Source organism: Pipistrellus kuhlii, unplaced genomic scaffold (assembly GCF_014108245.1).
Source record: "Pipistrellus kuhlii isolate mPipKuh1 unplaced genomic scaffold, mPipKuh1.p scaffold_m20_p_1, whole genome shotgun sequence".
Taxonomy (NCBI): Eukaryota; Metazoa; Chordata; class Mammalia; order Chiroptera; family Vespertilionidae; genus Pipistrellus; species Pipistrellus kuhlii.
In genome coordinates, this window is record NW_023425404.1 from 44,909,391 (window position 1) to 44,928,826 (window position 19,436).

The 19,436-nt window shown below is 47.0% G+C and overlaps 1 protein-coding gene across 3 annotated transcripts in view; it reads left to right on the plus strand.

Moving 5' to 3' along the window:
• TNFAIP8L3 (TNF alpha induced protein 8 like 3) overlaps positions 1–16,647 on the plus strand; it is a 41,341-nt gene extending 24,694 nt beyond the window's left edge. For 2 of the 3 annotated variants that reach the window (XM_036442122.2, XM_036442097.2), the window contains one exon: positions 14,925–16,647. In XM_036442122.2, coding sequence (XP_036298015.1) covers positions 14,925–15,487 — 563 coding nt within the window. In that variant the 3' untranslated portion in view covers positions 15,488–16,647. Of the gene's footprint in view, positions 1–14,117; positions 14,143–14,924 lie in introns of those variants that run through there. The other variant, XM_036442108.2, reaches the window with a different exon arrangement.
• The last annotated feature ends 2,789 nt before the right edge of the window (positions 16,648–19,436 follow it).

Here is a 19,436-nt window from a genome sequence, read left to right on the forward strand (position 1 = left end):
GGGAAGTCATACGCTGCTGCTGGGAGTGAAAATTAGTGCAGTCCTGCTGGAAATCAATTGGCAGCCTCTCGGGTACAGAGCCTGGCAGTTGCATTCTAGGTACACTGTTGTGTATGTGCACAAAGAGACACGTCTGTGGGCTTTTTTCTTGCAGAAAGAGGGAGGAGTTTAAATGTCCATCAGCAGGAAACATGGTTGGTTATATAGCATGTTCGTATAAACAACTAAATGACTAAAGTTAGGTAAATTAGAAAGCATGATGTTGAATGAAGAGTTGCAAACGATTCTGTAGTATGACACCTTATCCAAAATTTAAGAACACTGAGCAATAGAATGTGGATGATGCATACTCATGGGCAGAAGTATAAAAATATAGATAAAGACAAAGACAAAATTAACTTCTGAAATTCAATTCAGCCTGGGGAGATAGAAGGGGAAGAGAGGGAGTTTAAAACAAAGAGGGCTTTACCTCACTCTGTCTTTGGGGACAAAATCTAAGATTTATTCTAAAAGGGTGGTGGCCACCCAAGAGGAGTTTGTTACGTTATTTTCTGTTTTATCTGTACATTTGAAATGCATCTGAGGAAAAACACCGGCTCCATCTCCATTTTAAAGTGAGCAATAACTCAAAAACCATTTAAAACGACTGGTGTTTGTCACCTCATGAATGGCCTTGGGGGGGGGGGAGGGGGAGGTTGGAGCACAGGGCCCTGGGGCAGTCTGCCTTGGTCTGACCTAGCTCTGCCGCTCTGAAATGGCAGCTTTAAACACGCTACGTAATCTCTCTTGGCTGTGGTTTCCTTGGACTTAAATGCTGCTGATGGGGATGCTGTGTAGTGCCTTCTCATGGAGCTGCGGCAGGGATATGATGAGTTACTGTTCACACATACGTGGACTCTGTTACTGTTATGCCTGAATGTGACTTACCTCACTCTGTCTCTGAGGACAAAATGTTAAGATTTGTTCCAACTGGATGGAAAGACACTGGTTATTTGTTAGATACAAAAAGAGTAGGGGAGGAATGAATAAGTGTTGTTTAAGATATATATCCTATATAATAAAGGCCTAAAATGCTAAGTATCCAGTCACCTGTTAAACCAATCAAAGCATAATATGCTAATGATATGCTAAGGCTGCTCAATTGCTCACTGTGATGTGCACTGACCACCAGGGGGAAGTCAACTGATCTACCAGTCGCTATGTTGTGCACTGACCAATAGGGGGCAGACATTCAGACAGATAGGTTAGCTTGCAGTTGGGGTCTGGCCGATTGGGACTGAGTGAGACAGATCAGACACACCCTGGGTCCCTCCCATGGCCCCTCCCCAGATAGCCAATCACCCATGTCCCTCCCCAGCCCTGATCGTGCATCAGTGGGGTCCTTTGGCCTGGTCTGTGCCCTCTCGCAATCTGGGACCCCTCAGGGAATGTGGGAGAGCCAGTTTCAGCCGGATCCCACAGGCCAGGCCAAGGGACCCCACTGGTGCATGAATTCATGCACCAGGCCTCTAGTGAATGAGAGAGAGAGAGAGAGAGAGAGAGAGAGAGAGAGAGAGAGTTTATATATTTATACTAGCAGCCCAGTGCACAAAATTTGTGCACAGATAGGGTCTCTAGGCCTGGCCAGCAATCAGGGCCAATGGGGCTTTCTGGCTGCCAGCCAGAGCCTTCCTTAGTGCATGTCATAGCCAGTGATCAAACTCCTGGTCAAACTCCCAAGGGGACACTTTGCACATTAGCCTATATATATAATTTTTTTAATTTCAGAGAAGAAGGGAGAGGGAGAGATAGAAGCATCAGTGATGAGAGAATCATTCAACAGCTACCTCCTGCATGCCCCACACTGGGGATAGAGTCTGAAACCCGGGCATGTGCCCTGACCAGGAATAGAAACATGACCTCCTATTTTATAAGTTAATGCTCAACCACTATGCAACACTGGCTGGGCATTAAGTGTGTTTAAAGAAATCATGTAATTAGACGTTTTTAATGATGGTTGCTCTTCTACTGCAGTGAGACAAAAATATCTCTTAGATCTCCAAAATTAACCTGTTGTGTTGGAGATGATTCACCCCCCAGTGACTTCACAGTTAGCTCTCATAAGTAAAATTATCACTCATTCATTTTTCAGAGCCATCTGTATAATCAATATGAAAAACAAAATCAATGTGTACCTCTGTTGAAATATATAAAATTCCCTTTAAAAATGAAACTTTATGAATCTTGATGAATATGTGGTATTATTCCATTGTATAGTAAGACTGGCTTTTTGTATTTATTAAAAAAAAAAAAAGGATGAAATCTAAATCTCCTTGTTAGATGGGGATTTAATTGAGGTCTATCTAAGGTCTCAAATAAGTGTGAAATCACAGTCATTAGGGAGCCAAGGACAATTTTCTGAAAGCAGATGCATGAAAGCAAAGATTGCAGGCTTTGTCTGAACTACAGCGCTGCTACTTACTATCCTCTTAGCTTTGAGCGAATTACTTAAACCTGCTGTGCCTCAGGTTCCTCCTCTATAAAACAGAACTCACAGTCCCTCTCTTGCAGAACTCCTGTGAGGATCCAATCCATGGTGTACAGTCTCGGGCACAGAATCTATGCTCAAAACATTATCTCTGACATGGTTATTATTAATTGGTTACAGATTCCTCTATGCTGATAGATGGGTGGGAAACTAAGACAAGATGAAATAAGGAGCTAGTAGGGTTTACACCTGCCCCTGCCTTTTTTTTTTTTAGTTTTGTTTCAGTTTTCTAAACATATATTTTATTGTAGATAGTATTACAGATATCTCCCATTTCAGCTGAAACAATGTTACTTCAAGGCCCAGGAATTTATTTTTTTTAAAAACAACAAAATGATCTTCATCTTGAAGATGGTCAAAGTTGCTTTAACGTGTAATTAAATAATTTGAGGTATTGTAATAATCTGAACCTGCTTTCCTATAAGGAGCGCCGTTTGACTACCATTGCTTTTGTATATCCTTGCTCAGCACCCTCAAATATCCAATACATCCAAGAAACTTCATCATGCATGGTCTCCCCAAAACATTTAATCCTCTCTACAGACCACTGGGTGAATGAATCTCTGTGCCTGCTCCCAGGCCTGAGCCAAAGGCAAGATTTCAGGGACCCCAAGCCCAAGCTGGAGGAGGGATGACTGGCCACATGGCAGAGGAAGTAGAGACTGGCAAATGCAACACCCCCTCTCTGCATTTAGTTGTCTCTGGCAACTCAGTCCTTGCTTCCTCCATCTGCCAACTGCCAACCCACTGTACCCAAGCCTGCCTTTCACTTCCAACCCTTATTTTTAAACTAGTGGCCTGGTGCACAAAATTCGTGCACATTAAAGGGAATTAGCCAAAACCAATTTGGCTCAGTGGATGGAGCGTTGGCCTGTGGACTAAAAGGTCACAGGTTCGATTCCAGTCAAGGGCATTTACCTTGGTTGCGGGCACATCCCCAGTGGGGGTGGGTGCAGGAGACAGCTGATTGATGTTTCTCTCTCATCAATGTTTCTAACTCTCTATCCCTTTCTCTTCCTTTCTGTGACAAATCAATAAAATATTTTTTAAAGGAATTAAGGAAATGCTTTAATATTGCTTTTGCCTTTTCTCTATATAGACATCTCAGAGATGAAAGAAAATTAGTAAAATGTATATGAAAATATTCCTATCAGAGTCTGGGTTGTGATGCAGGACCCCAAATCAAGTCCCCACCCACCTGTGCGCACCTCGAAATCGCACGAGACCCAGACTGACCAGCCCCACCTCCATGAAGCCCCGATAGGCAGGGGACACAGCCTGAGGTCCCCTGGCCTGGCACCAGGGTGGGGGGTGCGGCCTGAAGTCCCCTCTCAAGCCCCACCAGGCAGGGGGTGCGCAGCCTCAGGCCCCCCACCCCAGCTTGGTGCCATGCAGCCTCAGGTCCCTGCTGATCACTCGTTATGGGAACCCCACCTCCGCTGTGGGTGCAGCCATCTTGTGATGGCGTTACAGTGTGAGAGTCAATTTGCATATTATCTCTTTATTATATAGGATAATTCATTCTCTTGTTGAGGGAAAAGGGATGGTTTGGTGGTGGACCACTCAGGGAAGAACCTGCCTAGGAAGGATAAAGTGTAGCTCTGGCACAGTGATCTATTGTACAATGATGCCCAACAAGCTGTGATCAGAGAGTAGCTTACACCACCAAGATAGATATTTGCATTATCCCTCAGGATTCCTAATTGGCTAATTATTTAGGGAAGAAGGGTCTTTTCACCATGTCTTGCTTTTATGGGAAGAGACAGGGTTTGGATGGGAAACCCTTTTATGGGAAGAGACAGGGTTTGGATGGGAAGCCAGGACAAGTTTAGTTGGAGGTGCCCACTACACACACAGCCTTATGTGGCCCACATGACCGCCCCCCCCCCCCAACCCCTCAAACGCAGCACGCTCAGGACTGGAGAAGTCACGTTCCCAGATGCCCGTTGCCTTTGGGGGTGCCTTAATGACCCCCACGCCATTCGTCTCACAAGCTGGAAGGAGCACCACCCTCGTCCTTGATTCATCGCTCTTCCCCAACCGTCTGCTGAGCTCATTGCCTGCCCTTCGGCCCCAGGACAGGCCAGCGTCAGAATCCCCGTTCCTCTCTCTGTCTTGCTAATTGCCATGGCTGCTTACTGCCTCTGGGAACGTCTCAAGGCAAGTGAAAGTGTTTGAAATCCATATTTCAAATCACCTTATTCGAACTTTTGAAACTTTCATGGCCCATTTCTTGTCAGATCTGATGAGATCATTACTTTTACCTTATGAGGGGTGCAGAAAGGTGCATGGGCTGAGGATAAACGTCTGCTCTGCCATGTTCTTGCTGTTCACTTGTGTTGCCACGATCAGCATAACATCTTCAGTCCTCAGTTGTGTTCCTTGCAGGAATCTTTACAAGTCATTGGTACTTTTTGTGACAGATTAGTTAGAACTATATAAATAATCAGTGAGTCTGTTTAACCAAGCACACATACACATATGCCGAAATAATTCAAAATTGCGGAAAGGGAACAAACAAGAGAGGGATACGCTAACTACCCGATGCCCGGGTGAGGGTTCCCTTAGGATAACACATACCAGCGGGAAAGGCACCAGGTGTGATATCTCGGTTTTTGAGTTCGGCTAAGAAAAGAATTCAGAGCCAAGGAACTCAAATACAAGCAGAAGTTCATTTAGAAAGCCACAGGGATAGAAGTGACTCAGGAAATGAGTTACTGAGGCAAAAGAAGGGCCTTGGAGCTTAGGAGCTTAGGAGAAAGGAAGCAAAGGTGCATACCTGAGGGAAGAAAGGGGGAGGAAAGGCATTGCTGTGCTAGAGGGAGGGAGGAAGAGAGGGAGGGAGGGAGGAAGAGAGGGAGGGAGGGAAGGAATGGAAGGAAGGGATGGTGAAAGGCTCGAGCTTGCTCACCAGAGAGCATGAGCAACGCACTTGCTGGGTCCTTTGCTTTAAGGGGTTTCATCTGTTTCCGAAGGTGAGGATTTTAGGGGCGGTCTCAGGGGATGATCTCAATAGAATATTCATCAGCTCTTCCAGGTGTGTCCTTTCAGGGTCATGGTCTCTACTGATTAATGGGCATTCAGATAGGGGGTCATTCATCATTGCAGCTGGTCCTGAGGTAGCTAGCCATGGTGTCAGTTTTGCCTGGTTTTGTTACTTTTCTGAGCCTGGAGCTGAAACACAACTGAGGCCTGGATATTATCTCTAGTTGGACCAGAACTCTGTCTCTGTGGTCATTAGACCTGAGGCTTTGTTCCTAAGATTATTTGATGGGGGTCAGAACCTCGTTATCTTGAGGCCTTAATGCTTAGGGGCGTGGTCCTTGTTCCTCCTCTAAGGGGGTCTGCCACAGGACTTGGGACATGCCCCGGGAAGAAGGTCACCTTGGGGTGGGGTCCCACCCAACAATACTTGCCCTCCCAGTTTTACCCATAGGCACCTGGGGCTTCCCACCCTGGTGACCTTCCCTACCTGGCTTATTGTTTCTACTCTGCTCCTGTGTGTCTAATTGCCTGTCCAGGTCCTGGGGCCAGCCTGTGTGTTAAATATTAGAAAAGCTTAATTTACTCCATTAGAGAACAAGAAAACAGAATAATGTTTTCATGGTGCACACCCTCTAATGGTGCCTGGTACGGGCTGCTGCCCTCCGAGTCATGGCGAGCCCGTCCACAGGACCAGTCACTTCTTACTGCAAGTGGTGGAGACTTGGGGACCTCAGGAAGGTAGGGTAGGGGCCAAACCTAAGAAGGCCTCAAGAACGTGCTGGATTAATCCTCCACTCAGAAAAATCCATTTCCTAACCCTCCCACGCCATCTAAATTGCACTGTGATGCCTTTTAAAGTATTCCAAAATATCTTCCTTAATGCCGTAAAAAGCCCATCTCACTCAAGTATGAAAGGGCATTTTTTATGAGCTTCTCAGCCTTGATCATTTGGGGGTGGCGGGGGGGGGGGGGGGGGAGTGGAGGAGGTCAAAGTTTCGGCGCGTCCCTAACTCACAGGTTCCTTGATGATTTCATCTCATTGTACCACTACCAGAGCTGTGTTTTTTCTTTAATATCCCAGCAGTATACGAGCCACACTTTGACACAAGAAGAGGAAAATGTTTTCCAGTTTGACTCCACTGGAGATGCAACAACTCAGTTAGCTTTTCTGGGAACCATAGCTGCGTCAGGTTTGTATTTCAGAGCGCTACTTAGTCGTTCCTCAGCAGTGTTGTTCCCAAAGCTGCAAAGGGGCAGCCCAGAACTAAAGCAGAGCGGTGTCTTCTCCGGAAGGTGCTGTATCATCGCCATGGAGATGCCATCCCGCAGACCACCTCACCCCACGGTCAACCCCTCTTCCTCCTCCTTCATCCTGGGAACAACAAAGAGCAGGGAGGGAGGGGGGAGGGGATCGGTCTCTCCATGGCTCCAGGCCCCTTGTCATTAGTGAAGGATGGACCCTGGGGGGCGTGACTGGTCTAATCAGCTTCTCTGAGAGCAGGTGCAGCTAAGCAGAAGGATGGGTGGGCATCGTGAAAGTTCAAATTCGAAGTCATTTGTGAGGCTGCTCCATCTCAAGAAGGCTTTCCTGGACTTTTCTTCCAACACTGACGTGAGAGTGAGTGAGTGCCAGCAACGTGGACCGCCACAGAGCCCTCTCTGCCCGGTCTTTCCCCTCCCCTCCCCTCCCCATGCCCTGGGAACTCCCCGCTTTGTACCCTGTACCCTGGGTCTCATGCTTTGATGGACGGTGCTTGTTAAGCGCCACAGATTGATTTCCTGTGGGTACTATCTCCGCTCCTAATTTCTACTAAATGCTTCTAGCTGGCTCTGCCTCACCATCATCTTAAGCTATTGTTAGAAATGAAGTGATACTAGGGGAGTCCATACTGGCTGCTTCACACAATTTCCAGTTTTACAATTTTGACACAGGCAACCATAGTCATGGACAAGTTTCCCCCACCTTGACTGTAGGTAGGAAGTTACCTCGTCCTGTGAGTATGGAGAGAAGAGGTGAGTCTGCCCCCCAGGCCCTCTCGACCAGGACACAGTCCCGGGTGACGCTCAGGTCTTTTCTGGGCTGTGGCTGGCAGCTCAGAGACGTCCTCTCTCCTCACCACCACTTATTCTCCCCAGAACGTAGTACCTTGTTCTTACCATGCAAACGAAGCTCATCTGCCTCTTTTCTGCCCACTCTCCCAGCTTCCCGCTGTGTATCGCTACCAGCCTGGCATTTCACCATCTGGGAGAGCTCGGTGTTTTCTAGAAACGTAACAACACACATCGCTTGTACGATGGCTGAGCATCATTTATAGGAACATCAACTCAGAATGGCCCCGGCACTTTTCCACGCAGCAAAGGGTCCACGTAAATGATGTTTTGCTTTCTTTCGCCAAACTAGTCCATGACCATTATTATGCTGCTCTCCCTACATAGTTCTGGTGCTTATTCTCAGAGCACTGACTTCATAATTCTCTCGCTTGAGCTCCTCCATCGGTCTTGGTTTAAGGAAGCCCCTGATTTTTTTTTTTTAAATATATTTTATTGATTTTACACAGAGAGGAATTGAGAGGGACAGAGAGTTAGAAACTTCGATGAGAAAGAAACATCGACCAGCTGCCTCTTGCACACACACACACACACACCCCCACTGGGGATGTGCCCGCAACCAAGGTACATGCCCTTGACCGAAATCGAACCCGGGACCTTTCAGTCCACAGGCTGACTCTCTATCCACTGAGCCAAACCGGTCCCGGCTGATTTTTTTTATTTTTTTATTTTTTGTCAAGGAAGAATTTTGTAGCTTCATCAATCTTGACTCATCATGCCAGTCAGATGAGATTTACGATAGCTGCATAATCAAGTTTTCAGTCTCCATTCTCAGAGATTCTGAGGTACTTAAACAATCCATTACTTTTTATGGCTGGGGAATGGGAACTTTTGTTCAAATATGGGTGAGAGAATCACCCCTGGCTAGAAGAGTCTTCTTAAGCCTTATACACGGGAATAAGCCTTACACCCAGGAATAAGAGGACAGGTTTATTCTAGATCTCGTGGTCTTCCCACAGACAAACCTGTGCCCCTAGGTAGGCCCGTCTCCCCAGATATCCCAAGTGCGCTCCTGACCTTGGCTCCGGAGGCTCACTCTCTTCCTCTCAGTGTTAACCTAAGAAACATTCAGACCTGCAAAGAAGTTTTGTGAGTTTATTTGAGCCAAACTGTTGACGATTGCCGGGAAGCAGAATCTCCAAGTATTGAGATGATGCTCCAGAGAACAGCAGATTTTCATCTTGTTTTATACATTACCATCAAAAGAGGAAATGTGGGCCGAAACCGGTTTGGCTCAGTGGATAGAGCGTCGGCCTGTGGACTGAGGGGTCCTGGGTTCAATTCCCGTCAAGGGCATGTACCTTGGTTGCGGGCATATCCCCAGTAGGGGGTGTGCAGGAGGCAGCTGATCAGTGATTTTCTCTCATTGATGTTTCTCTCTATCCCTCTCTCTTCCTCTCTCTGTAAAAAATCAATTATATATATATATATATATTGATGTTTCTCTCTATCCCTCTCTCTTCCTCTCTCTGTAAAAAATCAATTATATATATATATATATATATATATATATATATATATATATATATATATATATATATATATTTAAGAGGAAACGTGGGGTGGGGATTGGTAAGGTATGTACACTTATAATACCTTAATAAAAAAATGAGGAAAACATTAAATAAATATATATATATAAAGAGGAAACGTAACTGGGTTACATGCACTCCACTGGTGACAGATGAAGGAGGTGGGAGAAAGCAAAGTGAAGAAACGTAGGGTTGGATAAAATGATAGACACATACTTATTTTACTTAGGTGGATGCAGCATAGTTAACAGTCAGCAGTTAATTCAATAACAGCAAGGGGATTTGTGGTCTCTGCAGAGTGGTGCCTGTGCTTTGAGGGGTCCAGAAAAAGGGAAAATCACTTTGACATTTCAGTGATGTGTCACCGCAGATGCAAAAAGACAATGGGCTCCGTTAAGGTAAAGATCAACCTTTGCCAGGGAAGATTCCGGCCTAGGACCTGACTACCCACCATAAACTGCTTTTTAATTAAAACGGTTTTCATTTCAGGCCATCCTTTGCGGTGACTTTAGGACTTAAGGTGACCAGACATCCAGCTTTTGGCGGGACAGTCCCGACTTTTAACAATTTGTCCCGCGTCCCACAGCGTTTTTAAAAAGTCCCGATTTTCCCCCCAAAAAAATTGGGACTTTTTTAAATTTTTTTAATATATTTTTATTGATTTTTTTTTTCTTTTTTTTTTCAGAGAGGAAGGGAGAGAGATAGAGAGCTAGAAACATCGATGAGAGAGAAACACCGACCAGCTGCCTCTTGCACACCCCCTAATGGGGATGTGCCCGCAACCAACGTATATGCCCTGACCGGAATCGAACCTAGGACCTTTCAGTCCTCAGACCGACGCTCTACCACTGAGCCAAACCGGTTTCGGCAAAAATTGGGACGTCTGGTCACCTTACTAGGTCTCTGAGTTTGCAGGGCCGCCATCCAGGCCTTCCCTGAGCTGGTCAGGTCAGCATGTGGTCCCTTTTCCTCCACATTGGCCTGCAGTGTTTCTCCTGAGGGCGGGTCACCAGCAGGGTCCCCCTGCAGAAAGCTGAGACACAAGGGTGGATGGTAGGAAACAAGCCTAAGATTTCCATGTGCAAGAAGTATTTTGAGCAGGACTGTCCCTCCCCGCTCTCCCCCAGGGCACACACCCTCCTCAAATCATGGGCTCAGGCCTATACGCTGGAAGCAGCAGCGCCTCCCCACCCCTCCCCTCAGGTCCCCGGGAGTCGTAAATGTTGACCAGAGTGCTATCTTGAGGTTATTTCTGTCAGTTCTTTCCCCACATTTCCCATAATGTACGCCGCGGGATATTGTTGTCGGGATATATAATTTTCTAAGGCCCAGAAAGTTAGAGAAGTGGTAGGCTAAATAAAACTACACAGACATCTTTACTGCAGCACTTCTCAAGGCCTTTCATAAGCTACCTGGTGTGACGAATCGCCAAAAGCCAGTCACAATATAGAGTCATCTACAGTCACTGACATGACCACAGAACCTTCCTTCCAGGAAGATCTAATAAGACGTGCTCCGAAGGATCTTCGCTGGGGCGTGTCATGATGGGCGGGCCCTGCATCGCGTCAGAATCACCCAGGGAGCCTGGGTTACTGGCCCTGCTCCTAAGGATGCTAACCCTGGTGGTCTGGGGCAGAGTGTGGGGATCTGCTTCTTTTTTTTTTTTTATTTTTTTATTTATTGATTTTTTTACAGAGAGGAAGGAGAGGGATAGAGAGTTAGAAACATCGATGAGAGAGAGTCATCCATCAGCTGCCTCCTGCACACTCCCTACTGGGGATGTGCCTGCAATCATGGTACATGCCCTTGACCGGAATTGAACCTGGGACCCCTCAGTCCGCAGGCTGACGCTCTATCCACTGAGCCAAACCGGTTTCGGCGGGAATCTGCTTACTAGTTGCTGTCTGTGGTTTTCTTCTTAAAGCTTTCCTTGTGGTTTGGATGGTGACTACTGATCGTTAGGGCTTCTGAGACGCTATACCTGGGATCCTCCTGGGCCCTCACCAAGGAACTTGTACTCAAGACCCCTTTGTAGGTGAAAAACACGTTTATGCGAGAGAGATGCTGCAAACCGATGAGGGCCTTTGTAATTTGGGGGAAATTGCTGGCCTGTTTCTGTGCCTTTAGAAACCACCTCCTGTGTAGCCACCCTCAGCTACCCACATGGAAGTCCCCCTTCACAGCCCTCAGAGCTGTTGTCACTCGTGCCACTTTGGGCTATTTCGCATGTTTCTCTATTTTGCTTAATTTGTCTGTATCTCACCCTCCTGCGGGACCATATTCAGAGTGGAACCCAATTAAGTATTTGGGGCTTCAACGTCATGCAGGGTTGAACAAACAGTAAATGCTCAATGATTGCAGAGAAACTGAGGGATAAAAGGGACGTTGGTCCTCAAATGGCACTCACCAGCATTTTTAAATGGACAGTAATAGGCGTTTTATCACTGTGATATGTTTGTTACAACGACACATTTAAAGGAATTATTTCAGAGGTTAATTTTTAGCCCGACTGGTGCGGCTCATTGGTTGAGCTTCGACCTCTGAATCAGGAGGTCAAGGTTTATCCCAGTCAGGACACATGCCCGGTTGCGGGCTCCATCTCCATTGGGGATTGGGGGGGGGGGGGTTTTCAATGATTCTCTCTCGTCATTAATGTTTCTATCTCTCCCTTTCCCTTCCTCTCTGAAATCAATAAAAACATTTTAAAAAATAAAATAAAAGGCTAATTTTTAGATGACAATATTAACAATATACAAGTTATATCTATTAGAAATATAACTATTTAACCATAAGGTGAAAATACTTGCTGTCAAGTTAAAATAATAATGCAGCCGAAACCGGTTTGGCTCAGTGGTAGAGCGTCGGTCTGCGGACTGAAAGGTCCCAGGTTCGATTCCGGTCAGGGGTATGTACCTTGGTTGCGGGCACCTCCCCGGTAGGGGGTGTCCAAGAGGCAGCTGGTTGATGTTTCTCATCGACATTTCTAGCTCTCTATCTCTCTCCCTTCCTCTCTGTAAAAAATCAATAAAATATATTTTTAAAAATAATAATAATAATGCAAGGAGGTTCGTAGTTTTTCAAATTCTTATGGGAATGGCTGAGCAAAACGTGTGCAGGGCAGTGCTCTGGAGAACAAGGCTGGGAAGGCTGCTGGTGAGCAGAGGGGGCTGGGAATCAGGCTGGCAGGGAGGCCCTGGTAGAAATGCCAGCTTCCCCCAGCTCACAGGGTTAACACCGGGCAGTGCCTGGCACAGAGCCAGCGCTCCCCTCGTCCAGCCACTGGCTGCCGCATGCCACCAAGACGCTGGGCTCTGGACGGACGGACAGACAGGAGCGCTTAGACACCAGTCCCTGCTCCCACAGAGCTTACACTCTGGTGAACACACATTCAGTTGATTCGTGCTTCTGTGTAAATGCACATTTGCCACATTTTTGAGAGCCTCTAAGAGCACTTCATTCTCAGGCAGTTTTTAGGAACTGTTCTTATAGAAAAAGGATTGTTTTTTTATATTCCAGAACGGATTTATCCTCATATCACTTCATTGTTCCTGTCAGAATAATCACCTGAGGAGGCATATACTTATTTCAGTAACAAAGTCTTCGAACTTCTCCTGTGGAATTGACTTCCGAGCACAGCACCATCTTTTGCACAGCCTACATGCTTGTAAATATTTGTCTTAGGAGGACCGATTTGATGTTTTTGGAACAAAGGTTATTCACACAAAGGTCTGGTGACTGTGGTGGATCATCAGACAGGGCAGGAATTATTATTTGTCTCAAACTCTGAAAGGGCTCAAATCAGGAAGTCAGCTTTCTCATGGGACGGAAGAGTTCCCAAGGCTGAAGGGACATCTTGGCCACGTCAGGGCTACTTGGCTGTGAAGTTGCTTGCAATTTCCGTGTCTCAAACTTCATGGAGAGAGCCTCCTGGGGCTGTGAGAGGCCGTGGCACCCACCGCTTCCGTTCTGGGTGAAGTCCCCTGAGACCCGCAGCGTGAAGAGCTTGCGAGCTGCATTCACTTTCCTGGGAGGACCCTGGGCTGAGGGAGTGAGGCCCGGCTGGTCGTGGAGGAAGCACCGGGGCCTATGTCCACATTGGGTCTGAGTGTTTATTGAGTCTGTGTCTGCAAGACCTGAGTGTCCAGGGATTAATCACTGAGGAAATGAGTCCGGGCTGGGCAGAGGGGGTGGAGTATGAGATGAGGATGGGCCAGACAAGGACTGCAGAAGCTGGCTGTCCACTGCTTATCACATCTGTCACTTCAGGGTGGCCACAGAGCACTGGGCAAAAGCTGTAGGGACCTAGAGGGCCCTCGGTTCTCAAAGGAAAATGGTTGGGGTTTGTGTTCCCAGTATAAGTTCACACCGTATTTTACTACTTTCTTATTCTTCTGCAATATTTCTCTGGTACTTAACAGACACCATCTCATCGCTGTAACCAGAACTGACCCCCAGGACCCACGGGCACATGGGTGTAGGTGCTATGGCAACTAGAAACTCTTGTCTCTGTCTTCTGGCAACTTGAGTCTCCTTGGGAAGATAGTGATGATGAGTACGGCTGGCCAGGGGGCTTCCTTCCAAATGTCAGCTCCAGCTAATTGGTGGCTTCACAGGGGATTTCATCAGATCTAAGGCACCATGAATTGCAAGATGCTGTTCTTAAGAAAGATAAAGGTGCTGCCAATTAAATTGTGATTGCTTTTTTAGTTAAAATTTTTATTCATGCCTTTTTAGACCTACTTAGATGCATTATTTTTAACATGTATTTCTCTCATTCACAAAGTGGAAACTAAGTGGGCTTTGTTTTTCTGAGCTTCTTCACCGTCAGAGTAGTACCGGCTAAAGTACCTTTGACTTGGTGTTGTCGATGTCTCACTTCCCACACAGTGCGGCTCTCTGTGCATTGGCGAGGCAATATTTCTTACAAAAGGACTCTTGGCTTTTCTCCCAAATTTCTGGCTCCTGTTGTGTAAGGTGATATGCATACAAGTAATGACAACCACGGCCCAACCGCCACCTGCAACAGTGACTGTAAATGCATCTTGATTTCTAAGATATCAAACTGGAAAAATTCATCGTAGACTCTATGAAGTATAAATTCTGAGATTCAGCCAAAAAAATACTACATTCCTGCCCTGCCCAGGTGGCACAGTTGGACCATCGTCCCCACCAAAAGGTTTTGGGTTTGATTCCCGGTCGGAGCATATATCTAGGTTTCAGGTTCGAATCTCAGGTGGGGCACTTATGGGAGGCAACCAATGGATGATTTTCTCTCACATTGATGTTTCTCTCTCTCCCTTCCTCTTTCTCTAAAATCAGTAAAAACATATCCTCGGGTGAGGATTAAAAAAAAACTACATTCTTGTCATTAAGCTATAATTTCCTCTTGTATAATTTGCAAAACTGAATGGTTTCCAGTGCAACAACCACAACAGGGAGTCCTCTGTGATCTAACAGAGTCTGGGAGGCTGTATGCGTGAAGTGGGTGTAAAAAGGTGGGATTTGGTCTAAACACGAGGAGACACACACACACACACACCCCCATTCCAGAGAAAGAGCACAATTGAGAAGGTTCAAAGAGTAAACAAGCTTGTCATGTGAACCAGACAATGTGGCTCCCAGGCATGGATGAGGTTTAGTTAGGGATTGTGGACTCTAAAAGCATGAATTTTTGCTTTAAGAACGTAAGTTCAAATTAGTGTGCTTCACTTGTAGGAAAATAATAAATGGTTCTCATATTTCCCTAACTTTCATTTCTTTTCTTATCGTAGGTCCCGATGTTTTTAGTTCAAAGAGTTTTGCCCTTCAAGCCCAGAAGAAGATTCTGAGCAAAATAGCCAGCAAGACCGTGGCCAACATGCTGATCGATGACACCAGCAGTGAGATCTTTGATGAGCTCTACAAAGTCACCAAGGAGCACACCCACAACAAGAAGGAAGCCCACAAGATCATGAAAGACTTGATCAAGGTGGCCATCAAAATCGGGATCCTCTACCGGAACAACCAGTTCAACCAGGAGGAGGTGGCTATCGTCGAGAAGTTCAGGAAGAAGCTGAACCAGACGGCCATGACCATCGTCAGCTTCTATGAGGTGGACTACACCTTCGACAGGAACGTGCTCTCCAAGCTCCTGCATGAGTGCAAGGACCTGGTGCACGAACTGGTGCAGCGACACCTGACCCCCAGGACCCACGGGCGCATCAACCACGTCTTCAACCACTTTGCTGATGTGGAGTTCCTCTCCACCCTTTATAGTCCAGATGGAAACTGTAGACCCAGCCTCAAGAGAATGTGTGAAGGAATCAATAAATTGCTAGACGAGAAAGTCCTCTGAATATCTTCCCTCCTCCTGGACTTTGCTGCATTCTGGGTACAGCCCCCAGTGTGGTCTGGGTGAGAGTCAAGAAAATGGGAAGAAACCCTCATCGAAGACGCCCATGTTCTGTCCTTTTCATCCCTCTGATGTGGATGCCGAATTGAGCTCAGGTGTGTTTGTCCCCTGAGCTTGCTGACGAGGTCTGTACTCTAAATCACCTTTGTTTGCGAGCCCAAAGGACATGTCTTCTATGCCAGTGGTCGGCAAACTCATTAGTCAACAGAGCCAAATATCAGCAGTACAACGATTGAAATTTCTCTTGAGAGCCGAAAACCAACTTCGGCGCATGGGCCACAAAGTTTCAATCGCACTGTACGTGCGCGCCCGCACGTGGTATTCTGTGGAAGAGCCACCCTCAAGGGGCCAAAGGGCCGCATGCAGCTGGAGCTGCAGTTTGCCGACCACTGTTCTATGCTAAGCAGAAAGGCTGCCCTGCTCATCAAGGAGAGCTCAGTTCACCTGTGGAGTGGAAGGAGCCCTGGCCCGGAAGGCAGAGGACATGGTTTGGTTCCCAGCTCTACCAGTACAACTCCATCCTCTGGATCCTGCCTGCCTGGACTGCTGTGAGGATCAAATGAAACAATGTATGTTCACAACTTTGAAGACGCTAATGTAGGGTCTTCTTTTCTCTTCAGAGTGTGAGAGGGAGCCACTTGGATCTAGACTATGAAGCAGCAAAGAACAGAACAATAGTCTCTGGTGGGCTGGGTTTGCAATCCGTCTCTAGATGTGCTATTTCAAACAAATTGAAAATGAATCTAAAGGTGTGAAAAAGTATAATTGCAAATTGGGAAAAGAACTCTGTTTTCTGGATCTTAGATGTGCGGGTCTGTGATCCTCCAGTGGGCAGGTAGAGTCCCACCCGTCACAGTCACACAGAAGTGGAGAACTGTGCTCCCTGCAGGACCCCCTTTCCTCCTCAAAGGGGCACAGTCCGTGAGGCCCAGGAGGGTTTATTCGGCTGCACAGGAGAGTCAGGCAAAGTGAACCCCCACCCATCTTTCTTGGCCTCTCATAGTCCTTGTGTGCTGTTTTCTCTAGTTTGTTAATAAATTGAAACTACCCTTCCAACAAGAGGTTTTGGAATTGTGATTCAAAAATAAAATCCCTGCGCTGGCCGGCTTGCTCAGTCGGTTGGAACGCCGTCCCATGCACCAAAAGGTTGCAGGTTGGATCCCCGGTTGGGGCTGTACTGGAGGCAACTGATCAATGTTTCTCTTTCACATCGATGTTTCTCTCTCTTTTACTCTTCCTCTCTGTCTAAAATCAAGAAACATTCTCAGGTGAGGATAAAAAGTAAAATCCCTTGGAGTTAGATACAGAGTTAAGGTTAATGGGATTTAAAGGAAGAAAATGAGGAGTAAGGCCTCTGCACATAGACCCTGTGGGGAAGTAGTCCAGGGGAAACCAGGTGGGGTATGTGTCCCTGGTCCAGGGGGAGCCAACTCACAGACATGGTGACTGCCTCTTCGCAATGTCTCACAGCCTCGCTTTCACACTGGCTTCGGACATCTTTTCATCAGAGTCTTTTTTTTTTTTTTTTTTAATATATTTTATTGATTTTTGTACAGAGAGGAAGGGAGAGAGATAGAGAGCTAGAAACATCAATGAGAGAGAGTCATCGATCAGCTGCCTCTTGCACACCCCCCACTGGGGATATGCCTGCAACCAAGGTACATGCCCTTGACCGGAATCGAACCCGGGATCCTTTAGTCCCCAAGCCGACGCTCTATCCGTTGAGCCAAACCAGTCCCAGCTCATCAGAGTCTTAATAAACATCAGGACACTGTATTGTCTTATACTGTTGTCTAAAGGACACCACATTAAGAGACGTACTCTTGCCCTGGCTGGTGTGGCTCAGTTGGTTGAGTGTCACCCTGTGCACCAAAAGGTCGCTGGTTCAATTCCCAGTCAGGATACATGCCCAGAGTTGGGCTCAATCCCCAGTAGAAGGCCTGCAAGAGGCAGCCAATCAATGTTTCTCTCTTCCTCTTTCTGTCTCTCTAAAAATCAATAAAAATGTTTTTGGGTGTTTTTTTTTCTTTTACAAAAAAGATGTGCTCTTCCCACATCATCTCCTGTCCCACTATGCTTCTCTTATAGAACACATTAGCTCAGCCCCATGGTACATCCTACTCCATGGTCTCTCTCTAGCAGGAACATCAAGATGGTTTGTGGGAACATGTGAAACAAACCTACAGTGTCCTTTTAGCTTCCACTGGCTCCCATGTCAATCAATATCAGTGCAAACCATTCAGCTCTTCAGCTACCAGCACTCAAAATTATTTCATCGGAAGGATGTCCAGGGAGGAATAGGGAATAGTTAAGTCAGCCCCTGTTCTCCATATTTGACCGGCATGGCCTAGTGCCTCCTCGTAGACAAAAGGACTAACAATGATACTTTGTGCACATCTGGCTGGAGTCGCTGGTCATTGGGGCAAAGCTGGTGGGAATTAACAGGCAGACTTCTCACCCACCCAGTCGGCAGCAAGCAGCCCAGCAGTAGCCACACGAATTTTCACAGGCAGAGCCCTCAGTGCCTGCCTTGGTGTACTCATCCGATTAAGGGCTGCATGCTAGTTTAAGGGCTGGTTCTTTTTTCACTAAGCAGGTGGACCTATCCAGAGGACTGAGACCCAAAAAAGAATGGATGGAGCTGTCATCTGTCCATCTGAGACAGCAGGACAGAAGACAGGATCCCCAGCCAAAGAGGATTGATTGCAGGTACTCCCTGCTCCACAGCCATGGCACACAGCAGTGGCGGCAAAGGAGGGACGAGCAGGTTCTGACAGCCCATGAGTCTCTGCGGGAACTGGGTCCTCCTTGCTCTGCTCAGAGAAGGAGCAGTACTTCCAGCAGCAGGTCTCAGCAGGGGCAACAGCAGAGTGTAGACCAAGACATCTAGGGCCTCAGGCCCCCCCACTGCAGCACCAGGCAGCTCTCTCTACTGCAGGCCAGCTGGGTGTATCTCAAGCTTATCAACAGCGTCCGAGGGAGCTGGGCTAGCCAGGTGCAGGAGACCCGCCATTCCACTAACCCAGCGGTGGGCAAACCGCTGCTGCCAGCCACATGCAGCTCGCGAACCTCGGTCTGCCGCTCTGTTGACTAATGAGTTTGCCGACCACTGCTCTACCCCAATCTTATGTATACATTTCAACATGCCATTGGCATATAAATTCAAGTGACTGTCAAGTTTCCTCAGCCAAATGAAATGGTTACAAATTTCAAATACTTTACATAATAATGCAGTGACCAAAGAAAGGATCTAATTATTGGTTTATTCCCAGAGTTTTAACTATATCACTTGAAAAGCTGTTTTGGCTGGGGTGGGGGGGAATGTGACAGGCTAGCAGAGGCTTTCAAAAACAGGACTCTGTGGATGTGCATTTTGCTCAGAATCCTGTGCAAATTTTTCAATAATGAGAACCCACGAAAGCAAGGTTAGCGTGTCTACATGTAAGTGGCAGCTGAAATAAAACTGATTTCAAAACAATTAACAGTACAAAATCACTCAGTTGACTAAGCCCCACACAAACCAGGATTGCCTGGCTGAGTAATTCTGAGGCAGAGAAAGGACTCATTCTTTCAGGAGGGTGAGAGGGCCGGCAGAGTAGCTTGTCTGTCATCTGAAAACATCACCGAGTCTCTGAGCATCCCTGAGCACGCGGCTCTGTCCCCAAGGGAGGACACGAGGGATGCATGCCGAAGTCCCCACCCCACCCTGACTAGGTGCCCTCCGTGAATCAACCCCGCAGGAACACATTCCCTGCCGGCTGTGCCTGCCATACGTCTGTGTCACTCTTCCTCCGTGTTTGCATCTGTGAGTCTTGACACCCTCAGCAACTCCAGGTCTCTGCTCAGTAACAAATGAAAATGAAAAGACTTCTCCATCTGTGCGGCTCTCCAA